Source organism: Clupea harengus, chromosome 13 (genome assembly GCF_900700415.2).
Source record: "Clupea harengus chromosome 13, Ch_v2.0.2, whole genome shotgun sequence".
NCBI lineage: Eukaryota > Metazoa > Chordata > Actinopteri > Clupeiformes > Clupeidae > Clupea > Clupea harengus.
In genome coordinates, this window is record NC_045164.1 from 4,609,563 (window position 1) to 4,621,741 (window position 12,179).

At 43.7% G+C, this 12,179-nt stretch overlaps 1 protein-coding gene across 2 annotated transcripts in view; it reads left to right on the forward strand.

Annotated features, from left to right (window-relative positions):
• The window catches only part of LOC105890963 (collagen alpha-1(XIX) chain), a 110,172-nt gene that overhangs the window by 24,280 nt on the left and 73,713 nt on the right, over positions 1-12,179 (forward strand). For both annotated transcript variants that reach the window (XM_031579222.1, XM_031579221.1), the window contains exons 15-18: positions 3,412-3,447; positions 6,217-6,246; positions 6,467-6,493; positions 6,675-6,728. In XM_031579222.1, the coding sequence (XP_031435082.1) occupies positions 3,412-3,447; positions 6,217-6,246; positions 6,467-6,493; positions 6,675-6,728 (147 nt within the window). The remainder of the gene's footprint in view (positions 1-3,411; positions 3,448-6,216; positions 6,247-6,466; positions 6,494-6,674; positions 6,729-12,179) is intronic.

A 12,179-nucleotide genomic window follows, 5' to 3' on the forward strand; every position in this document is an offset into this window, starting at 1 on the left:
GCAGAATACAAACACGTTATTCAGGAAAGCACAAATAATGTGATGGAAACAGATAATCCTTCTAAACAAAGGAAAAAAGTAGGCTCCATATCTGTGCGTCAGCCATTACGTTTCTTCAAATCGAATCATATCATTGTGGATGGCCACAAGATACAAATTCCCATTCTGTTTGCAACATAGGACTTTGAATTGACTAACTAGTCGTTTTAATTTACTACATATTATTGAAAAGTGATTGGTATAATCTGTAGCTAGATCGAGACTACAGGCAACAGCTAGAGAGCTGACTGTTCCCGGCTATCACTCAGAGAAACTCTCACATTGAGGCGGAGAAGGTGCCATGAATGAGCCAAAAGCCTGGTGTAGCAGCTGGATTTCCTTCAACCTACACATCAAAATGAAGCTGATTGGAATGTCTGTACAGATACAAATTCAGATTATGAGGATCCTGTACACCTCTAGTGGTGACCCTGTTTGTGTGTCTGTCAGAGCCAGATTAGTACACAGCGTGGTATCTCACCTAGGGTACCACAAAGAACCAATGGATTGGTTTCATCTTCATACAGTATCACTTCGCAGCTAAAATGTCTAAAAAGCCACCTTTTGTCAAGCTAGTAGACTTTACCAGCTACTTGCGTAATGTCGCTTTTAAGATATGATCCTGTAATTGCACTTTCCAGCTCCATGCCATGGAATGGTTCAGACGTCGCGTTATCTTGCCAGCAAACTTATTTTTGATCAGAGTCCACGCCTGACGCTGGTATCTACACGTGATTAATATGATTATCAAAATAGACACGCCCCGTGAAAACAGAATTCCATTCTCATGTGATTCTCATGTGAGGCGAAAGCTTTCAGTGAAGGTGTCCAGCAACACGCATCAGCAACACTACATCACACACACACGTTTCAAACTGACAGGTCGTGAACGGACCCAACAGCAGTCCTGTTTAATGTCTGAGAATTCAGACTTTGTCGGCCAGGTCTGAAGTAACCTCTGCCTTTGACTTTCTGTCTGTTTTTTAAATGTTACCTCAGTGATTACGTGGTGAAAAAATGATCCATATCCACTGAAATGCAGTTGACCTCAGATTGAAATGGAGATGTTGCAGGTTTTGCAGTCGGGCCGAGTCAATGAGAACTAGTTATGACGACACAGCAGGATGCTCTACAGACTTCAAACAAGCTCAAATAGCAAAAAAAAATCATATCAGCACGTCTTTTTACACAGCCTGTTCACAAAAATATGAATTTAAATGAGTTTTATTTTGCATGCAGCTGAAAAGCATTGAGGCTGTATCTTTTCAGCATGAGTTTCTCCTTCAATCTCACTCTTTCTTTCTCTCTCTCTCTCTCTCTCTCTTTCTCTCTCGCTCACTCACTCCACTGCTGAGGGATTACTCCTCTAATTAGTTGTCCTATCGCCTGTTTTCTTTGATATCCCAGACTCTCTGGTTAGGTCTTTTTTGTTATTGTTTTTGTCTTCCATAGGAACTGTCTGATTGCACATGATTGTAGGTGCACCGTCACCCGGCCTTGAAGCCGTAATGAGCTCGCCATGTTGATCTGTCTAGGACAGCGAATTACCAGCTATTTTATACCCATGTCTCCCCCTGCAAGGACGGAGGAGAGAAACTGTTTATTTGTACTGAAACTGACAGAGGGAGGTAGACCTGTCGTGCCGTTCGTACATGCCGAGTAAATCCACGTATGTAGTTAAAAAGGCAGATTGTGGCTAGAGCTGGTTCCATATCAGAGCTGATCTGTGGAAGATGAATTGTGTTACTACTGTTTTACCTACCTCAGTGGAATAGCACACTAGAGTTAAAAAAAAAGTCTTAGTGGAAATGAATCTGCACCTGCAGTACCCACAAATGCTAGGTGGGTATTAGAGGAAGTGCCGTAATAAGTTACTGTACTTCACCTTCCCATTGAGGCGTTCAGTGTGCTGGAAAATAAATAATGGGGTATCATTTAAAAGTTTGCAAATTCTTTGCCCCAGCTTCCTGTGATTCAAACCGTGTTAAATTACACTTTTTCTTTTCCAGGCCAGAAAGCGACAAAAATAATTAGGTCGCTTACATTCGTTTTGGGAGGCAGGGCGGGTGTGCTGGGTTTATTTTTTCAGCTTCTCTCTGCTTTGTTTTAAAGTGCAGGGCTTTGGAAGTCAGGTGTCTTGTGAGCTACTGTTTACTCTGGTTGGGAGACGCAGGCCTCATCCGCCTCACTCGCCATCTGACGGGTGACATTTCCCAAACGCTCTGTCCTGCGGTGCCTCTCCTTTTTTGTTATTGTAACAAAGCTTTAATCTATATGTTTAGCTCACCGTATTTATTTAAGGCCTCCGAAAGCCTTGATGGCTCATACCTGACAATTAAGAGAGAAGACACAGGTGTGTTGTTTATGACTCCAATATTGGCGGTGCACCTGGGGAAGGGACCGTGGCGCAGTGGTTGGTGGACACGTACCCAAATGTCAGTGATGACGCCAAGTGGTTTTTATTTTCGTGACCTTTAGATTTCAGCGAGCATGAGCCGTGAGCTTTTTCATCCACATGTCAAAGCCCCTGAAATAGCATTTATTGCATTTATTATGTGTCAAGTTAGACTCAGCCAGTATCTTTCTTTTCTCTCTCTCTCTCTCTCTCTCTCTCTCGCTTTATATCGTCTAGTTTAGCAGAACTCACCTGCCTTTTAATGGAAAAAAAATTCTCTCACTAACAATTCCCCATCCAACTAATACCAGTTCCCCATCCAAGAACTCAAGGATAATACAGTTATGGCACATGTATCCAGCTGCCATAGTCTATGTGTTGCCAGAATCTGATTCAGTTTACAATTTTACTGTAGTACAAACTGTGATGAAAATTAACCTTATTGATAAACAGCCATAGCCCACATAATATATGTTAGTGTGTCATACAGGTATTGTCATTATTTTAATATTGTCCTCATTAACTCTTTGAAAAGGTCATAAGACATTTAATCATGCAGTCCTAGTTCGCTTCTTGGTACAGCAGTGAACAAGGTCAATGAGAAAATGCTATTTGTCTAATCCGACTCTGGCTTTTCCCTGACAGTGTACCGTATATAATTTAATTTGCGCTTTATCCATGGCTTGTAAAGTGATCATTCAGCGACCTTCTTTGGTTGAGCCTGACACCCTACCTAGAACTAATTGCTTCTGCACGGGCAAGACCTTTTAGTCTCTTAAGCACCACCTCTGCCACAAATCTTCCAATTGTGTGTGTGATGTTTCTGCCGGCCATTGCTGCTCTTAAAATACCGCCCAGTGTCTTGCCTCAGCTGGAGGCATGTCATGGCTTCCTCATGTTTACACTGTGCAGTGTGTTTCCTATTGGCACAGGCATGCTTTAAAACCAGCTCTAATCTCTCTTGTGTTGTCTTACAGGGGGACGCTGGCCCACCTGGCCCTGCAGGATCATCGGTATGTATGTCCCATACACTCACTAACACAGCTGGTCTGGGGCAATCGAGTGTGCGGTGATGTGTGTCCACGTGTGCTAGAGGGAAATTATCATTATAATTTTTCTCCACCATAAAGGATTGCTGTCGGTGCTCCCCCTTTCTCATAGTCCAAAACTGATGGTGGATTTATTGACGGCTGGTTGGTCGGGCGCAAGGCAGGGTTTTACGCTGCTCAGCCATTCGATGGGCTGTGAAACATCTGGCACTCGCTGTTGGGAGGGAGGTTAAGAGCACAGGTGAACACACTCGGTGTCACATTACTGGCGTGTTCACTCTGAATTATGGAGCTCAGAGCAAGGACAGACGAAGTCAGTCGGCCAACCGGCCGGATGGAGTTAGCAGGATGATGCAGACAGTTGATGGAAATGCTTTTATTTTATCTTAGAGTTTTCAGTAGATGTTTAACACTTAATAGACAGTGTAACAGTATACTGTAGGCTATTATAAAGTTTATAGTATTAATTAATCAATAATATTTCTAACATTTTCTACTGTGTATGTGCATTTTCTTGTGCCTTTTCAGGTAGTAGATGGAAGTTGCGATTATTAAGAATGCACATAGACCCTTATTGTTTGTCAAGGAAACTCAGTCTTATTTTAATCTAGATAGGCACCAGCCATAGCCCTTCATATTGCTTGTCTTGTAATAGATTCTAGATAGTAATATTGCCTTTTTTCAACATGCACCAGTATAGAACCGGCAACTATTCTCCCTATTTGCTTGAGCAAAACCATCCAAGGATTTATGAATAACATTTCTGTTTCATTACTTGGTAGACAGCAGCTGTGGTTGAGCCATGTCCAAACACTGCAAACTCAACACGCACAGTGTGGTTCTTAAAATATGCCCGTGTAGCGTGCCATTGGCACCCAATTTAGAATGGCTTGACATTGAGCACCCTGACACTTCAGATTACATTGGAAATCTATCTGAGAACACCAAGGTGGTAGTTACCTGTGTGTGCATCAGTCAGTCATCATGTGGAAGGAAGTTGTGGAAAGGTTATCGGCTGAGGCAGGTGACAACCATCTTCCCAAACGGAATGCATTTGTCTCCCTGCTGTCTAGTCTAGCATCGTGTCGAGTGGCGTGACAAGATTGTGGTTTGTACTGTGAATTGGAATGTCATGCAGCTCTTTTCAATGAGCCTTGAGGTGAACTGATGGGAGAGGCACAGAGGCTGTGCATGCAAGCATATGTAGCACGGTACAGAATAGCACAGAATAGCATAGCATAGCATAGTTTATGACAGTGCCTGCCTCTGAATGCTTATGGAAATGGTTAAGGGCTGTTGTGCAGTTTTTCTAAAGGCAGTTCAGTTGAGGCAAGAAGGCCTGTGAGATTGAATTGGCTCCTGTGCGACACGGTCTGTTCAGCCTGTGTCCCAGAGGACCTTGAGTATTTATCCGCAGCATTTGCACAATCCATTAGGGAACAGGCGGCGAGTTTTATCCATTCTACTCTCATAATTGAGGATGTGGCCTTTTTTTTTACGCCCTCAAAATAAGAATATAACACCACGCACCATTATCTCGCGGCTAAACCCAAAGATGGCCTTGAAATTCATACTGTGAGGGAATGCGTGAATGTAAACACATGGTCACTCACACATGCGTATGGTTTGTATACTCTCAGGAATCAGTGGAGTCGGGGGGAAATGAGACTGGCAGAAAGTATACCATGGATGGTTAGCTAATTACTAGCACATCATGAGAGAGGATAGGGCTGCCAGTTTAAATCAGTGTTTTCTTCCAGCCTTCTGCTCGCCCCTGCTTCTTTCATGTCACCCAAAACACTCAGTAAACCCATCGGGGAACTTTGTCACGGCATGAGCAGCTATTTGTTCCCGCTAATTTTACATTTTACGAGCAGAGGTGTGATCGCACCGATCTCTGCTCTGACAACAAAGAGCGTGACCATCATGTCACCAAGTCTTTGACGCAAGAATGTCCGGGCACACGACAAGAGTGTGAAATGTTACATATTGAAGATCAGAGAGGAGTATGTGTGTGTTTTCTGCAGCCATGTTTGCATGAGGGGGGCGATGGATGCATGCTTGTCTCGTTGTACATCCCTTGTAAATGTTGTTTGTTGAGTAATTCTGTCATTGATATTTCTGACGCACTTTAAAATAGCTTGTCATTTGGGAGCTGTCAGTCTTGTTTACAGCAAATACCAAAGTGTTGTCAATCCTTGTTAAAGCCTGGATTTTTAAATACCGCTTCCGCCTCCAGGTCGATGACTTTCACATTCTGAATGCGTGTAATGAACGGCTATTTTTGCCGTTGTTTCCGAGAAGTTGTCAGTATTTGTGAAGATGCAAGCTGATGAGGATGACCAAATGTTTGCTTGTCATGTGAAAGTCAATTTGTGTGTGTGTCTGTGTCTGTGTCTGTGTGTGTGTGTGTGTGTGTGTGTGTGTGTGTGTGTGTGTGTGTGTGGGTGTGTGTGGGTGTGTGTGTGTGTGTGTGTTTTCATTGGTGTGTCCAGTCCCTCTAGTATGGCCGTGTGGACAGACAACTTGCCTAAGCAAAAAGGTCATGGCCTCTGCCTAGTTTACCAGCGCTTTGGGCTTTTAAACCTGTCGACAATGACTACGTTTCTATCAAACATCAAACAAACACCTGTGTGACTTTCAACAACAGTAAACAGCATTAACTGCTACTTTTAATCGCTGTTGTAGGAATGTGGTTAATGGTCTTAATTTTCTTCTCTTGTGTTTTCTCAGACTGAAATGACAGGCCTAAAGGGAGATCAGGTAAAACAGACCTTGTCTATGAATGACTTATAAATGGGTGTTTGAGTATGCCATATTAATGAATATAACATATTTGTACTTTAGTCATGTAAATTATTTTCAAATAAACAATTAGCATAATGTATCAGGCATTTACATTAGAACTGGATTAGCCATATTCAGACTGCTTGGGGGCATATAGTGGAATACTGTATCTGTTCTGTTCTGATGTCTTCGGCAGGGGTTACCGGGTCCTGCAGGGGACAAGGTGAGTACTGAACAAAAACACAACTCCACCACCATCTTCCGCCTGTAGCCCATTATTCTATGCTGCAGCAACAAAAGGCCCAACAAGTTCAACTCTTCACCGGGGGCTGTAGAGCGGTACCACACACAGCGGTTCCTTAACGTCCCATCTGATAGTGTTTCCCTCTTTCCTGTGTCCCCAGGGGGAGGCCGGGATGCCGGGTCAGTCAGGAGCGCCAGGCAAGGAGGGCAAAAGGGTGAGTAAACGACAGCAGGCCACTGTTTGTGTGGCCCAGGCTTCTGTGTGTGTGTGTGTGTGTGTGTGTGTGTGTGTGTGTGTGTGTGTGTGCGCGCGCGTGTGTGTGTGTGTGTGTGTGTGTGTGTGTGTGTGTGTGGGGGGGGGGGGGGGGGGGGGGGGGGGGGCACCAGGACCGACAGCTGAGGATGTGAGTGCAGGGCGTGGGTGGGCCCAAGCCAGCCAGCCGAGGGCCGGGGCAGTTGAGGAGGGGGGAGGGCCAGGGGAGGGAGGGTGTTAAGGTGGGTCATGCTAATAGAATGACAATTATTACAGAGGCCTAGTGGCCCAGGGGCCACGTTTGCCGAGCGTGACTGACAGCACACGTGGCGAGGCCCTCCAGGAGCCCCGTCTCCGCTGTGATTTAAGATCAGAAAATGGGGCCAAAAGAAGGAAGACAATAGATAGGGTTTCTGTCCATTAAAAGCCCCCGATGAGACCTTCTTCTTCTTCTCTGTTTAGTCTGAAACAAAGATACTTGGGCTATCATTCTCCTTGTTATTGTTGGAGAGCAGTGAGTTGTTGGGGGGAGATTTAAGACATTTGATAGCACACTGCTGGGTTATTGGTGTTGTGAAGTCAACCATGCTACATTTTAGAGATTATATTATATATGTAGTTATATTATATAAAATGTATATTATATTTTATAATATTTTATAAAATATTATAAAATTATAATATATATATATATATATATATATATATATATATTATTATATAATAAGACCCCCTCTCTGCTCCAGTCATCTGTGGACAATTGGGCAGCACCACTGCTTCACCTGCTATGTTCCATACATTTCATGGAATGCTTGAACAGCTTGTACCGTGTGAACCACTTAGCCCGTAAATTAATATCCATATAAGCACACATTTTTATTAGTTGCATTCTTTATGGAAATTGCTTCACTATGGTAACTTTGTGTAACTGGGCGATTCTCACAGTTTGATGGTGGGAGCGACTGCAAAGCCAGTGAAATTTTAGTGGTACACAGTACTCCAGACATTTCTTTCCCAGTCTAGGCCTACTCTCAACCGTCAGAGTGAAACGTGAAAAATTAAAAACATTTCTGGTGTTTCACAAAAACCACATCGTTTCTGTTGAACCGGAGGCCACACAGACTTCCAGAATGGAAATAAGGCTCACTGTTTGATAAAGTGTCCCTTTCAACTAAGAAGTTGGCTTAGTCCTACACTGAACTTTTTGTTTTAGTTCAAATGCTGTGGAAAAAGGATAAAAGTACAACTCAATGTCAAAGGTCCACAAGAGGCTTTTGACCTTTTTACTTTTTACCCATAGAATCTAACCGCGGTGTCAAGCTTAAACCAAATGATACCTTTTTTAATTGGTTTGGGCTGCAAAAGGCTGTGTTTATAATCCACACGTTATGTTCTAATAGCTTTCTGCTTGGCACAAAGTGTTCATTAAAATCACAGGAGGCGCCAGGGAATATAGTAACATTTATTTCTTACATGAATGAATTCAGAGTGGGTAATCGGTGCGCTTGGGCAAGGGGAGCAAACTTCTTTAGAGCCTGACACTTAAATTAACACCGAGTATGTTGTTTTGTTGGAGAAACACACAGCTCCGCCTCTATTAATACACTCTCTTTGATGGCTGGATGGCTTCCTAGTGCCTGTGAATGTGCTAAAGTTTCGTCTTATTTTTAGCCCGCTGGCTGGTCACATGTGGCCCCAGAGGTTGTTGACTAACCTGTGTCTTTTGCGATCCCATGGTCTATTTCAGTACGAGGGGACATGTATCATTATCGGGGTGTCTTTTACCAGAGACACTGAGGGTGAGAGCCTCTCACCCAATTAGCATCTCTCGCTCACGATTACACCGCGCTGCTCTTGGCCCCACTCCGAGCTGCCATCTTATGCAGCTGGGGCGATCTGAGAAGCTATCCTTGGCCATTCTACAACCCCTCTAAAATAAGCCATTGGGCTACTGGGTGACCATAAGAAGCACTGGAGCTGTCAAACATGTCACGCCAAACTCCTTTTTCTTTCCCACACGGAGTAGTCTGATCAATTGAATGACTAAGAAAAGTATGAGTCACCTCTCTTGTGTCAGGGGGTAATTTAAAAACGTGAGGCAGAGGACAGCTCCAACCCCGGTGAAATATTTCTTGAATGTAAATTTGACAATCGCCGCCAAAGAGTTATTTCGGAGAGGTCGGCGAGTCACCCACACTATAACTGTCCTTTCGCAGATGGTTAATTAACGGTTCCGCCGCTTCTGCGCTGTCAAATCAGTCAAGAGGATGGGCGAATCTAACTTCTTAAAACAATAACGTGAGGTACTGTATGCCCACTTTAGCCCATGGTAATTACAGTGAGTGGGGTGAGGGAAGGGGAGGGGAGTTGGACCTGATTTAAATAATAATGCATTGCGCCTAGATTGCACCAGGAGACGGCATTAATAGTAATGGGAACTGCTTGCTTTCATCCATTATGGATGCCATTGACATAGAATGGCAAGCAAAGAGTAGGACTTTGGGACTCAGTGTGACACGCCGCGGGAGATCAAACAGGAAGAGGGAAGGAGGAAGAGGAGAAGAACCAGCAAAGGGAAAGGGGAAAAAAAACAGAAAGGTTTCCTCCTCCTTTGCCGTTGGCGGCCCTTGTGAAATATTTATCAGCATCTGTACTGATGTGCTAAGCCCCGTGTTGTCACAGTGCATTTCCTGCGCCCTACATGAGACCAGGAGGAGCAGAGGGTGTACGTATGTGCTGGCTCGCGACAATGAGGATTTTGGAGATTTCACTCAAACGCACCAGTTGGCATTGTCTGGACAGCAGGATGGCAATTAGGCTGAATAATGCCATTCCCGTCCCACGACAGCAGCCAGCCTTACAGTGGAACAACAGTCTGCACTCAGATGAGGAAAAAAAAGACAAGAAATTGCTCATTGTACCCCCACAAGCCCACCCCCCAACCAACCCTGTGCTAGAAAAGAAAAACAGCATAAAAAAAACGAAATGTTCACCAGCGTGTCATTTGCCTGAGACAGGGGAGTCACACACACATACGCGATTGGGCAGCGCATCAACCTTGCTCTGAGCCAAAACATACAGGAACATGGTCTTTTTTCATGTTCTGCCAAGGTTTCCCAGCATGCCTTGCTCGGCCCGGCTGGCACAGGATGATGTGTGGGCTGGGTACAGACATGTGTTCACCGCTGGGCAAGCCGGTGGGCTGCTGTGGATTAATAGATATCAGCTTAAATATATTCACAGCTCTGTGTTAGGGCATGGCGGAGAGCCCTTCCATAGTATGCTAATTAGTATGCGATGAACAGGCCTCGCGCTAAATGTTTACGGGGCAGAGAGTGCCTTCAAGACGAGCGTGTTGACATTTCGAAGTTGCCCTCGGAGCTACCGAAGGTTAATTTTTCAATGGGAAAAAGACAGGAATGTGTACCGGCTATATCTTGCTTTATAACGATGCACGGCTTCATAAATTGTTTATGTAAATATTTTTTCCCTTTGCCTTTGAAGTCTGTTGCAGGAAGTAAAGTGTATATTTAGGTATTGCATTTAAAATGCACTTTAATCACCAGAAGACATACAGGAAGGCAAGAGCTTGCGTTGTCCTTTTGTGGTTGCAATTCCCGGGCTTAAGACCACACAGCCTAGATGAAGTATGTTGTGTGTGATCCCCCTGAAGTGTGTTCTGGATTCCCAGCGTACATTTGGGAAACTCATCCGATCCGGATTTTGACGTGTATCCATCAATCGTGCAGAAGATCCCTCGGTATAAATGCATTTCACTCTAATTAGAACACTGAAATTCTTTCCAGACATCTAGAAGTAGGGATGAGGTGACAGAGCTGAGATTGGCAGTGCCATTTGTCTCCTCATTTCATGTATGTATTCTTTGGTTGATTGAGCATGCCTGGTGCATTAAACTGAACTTGCCCCTAAACCCACACCCACGTGGCACTTCAAAGAGGGTGCTGCATTTGGAACAAGAGGTTAGCACAGCATTTGAACCGAGGGCTGTAGGGGGCAGAGGTGACGAGACAAGCCCTGAGCCTGTTGCTTTGTGGTATGTGCCTTTGTCGTGGGGACGCAAGAGAAGTCAGGGTGAAGAGTCATTATGGGGCATAACAGGGGTACAAGCCTGACAATGAAGCATGTGCCACCCTGTAGTCACCTCACCTCCTCTCAGACAGACCAGGTGGAAGAGAGGCGCTGGCCAGTCTGACCTGAGGCCTAACAGAGAAGGGTCATAGGTCAAGAGGCAAATGATCAGGGTGCTGTCGTGTGTTGGCATACCATAGGCGTCTGTCACGGGAAGGTTTACTTAGAGAACAACAGTGGTTGAGGTGGGGTTGGGGGTGGGAGGACACAGAGAGAGGAAAGCAAATAAATGGAAATTAAATGAATTTTAAAGTATTTTTCTAGCTGTACACCAGTTATATTTGATAAAGATAAATATAGCCTACAATCATTTACCAAATATTGCCATTAATCATACAATTAACAGACAATTTAGACATCAATTATGTTGAAATACATATTGTTAACATATTAATCATAAAATGAACAGACAATTAAGACATAAATGATATGCAAATATATATATGGCTAACATATACATATGGCGTATACTTTTAGCTTGCATAGACTGCCGGTTTAATGTAAGTTTGTATGACGTGACATCTGATATGTTGTCATTTCAATCTTAACTGTTACATCAATTTCAGTCCACTGGTGTAGATTTGCCTTAAACGTTCATTACACTTTTATTTCATCATTAAAATCTTCTCAAACAGATGGGGTTTAACCAGCTGCTGATCATCATATGTTATGCTACAGGAGGCATGTTGCGGAATATGTTGTGCTTTTGATATCATGTTTAATGTCCAGGTTGACAAAGAGGAGAAGGCAATATTTTACTATAAAAGCTTTGAAAAATGAGCACAAAAATGAGCAGCCTAACACCTGTGACCCAAGCATGAGATATAGGACACCTGTACATTTGGTTACCTGCTCAGTTCTCAGTTCAACTTCTACAAAACATCAGCTCTCTAGTGAGCATGAACACTTCAAATCTCGTTTGTAGGTTTTTGACCCAACATGTACAATGCTTCGCCAAAGCCACACTGTGCACACATTTGCCCAACATCACCCGCCACCTCTATCTTTGTAGATATGATATACTTTAAATAAGGCTCTTTAAATAAAGAATTGTGTCCCTCAATGCGTATGGATTCAGCATGGCTGTATTTACAGTAACGTGAACAGCTCATAAGCCCGTGACTGTAGTTTCCACTCTGCTTATATAATGGCTTAGCTAATAATGACTAATTATATAGTCTTCATCTAATTACAGTATCAGCTGGGTTTGACTGTAAACCGTTGTGCTTGAACATTCCCTTGGAAATAAGGGAAACCCCCTCAA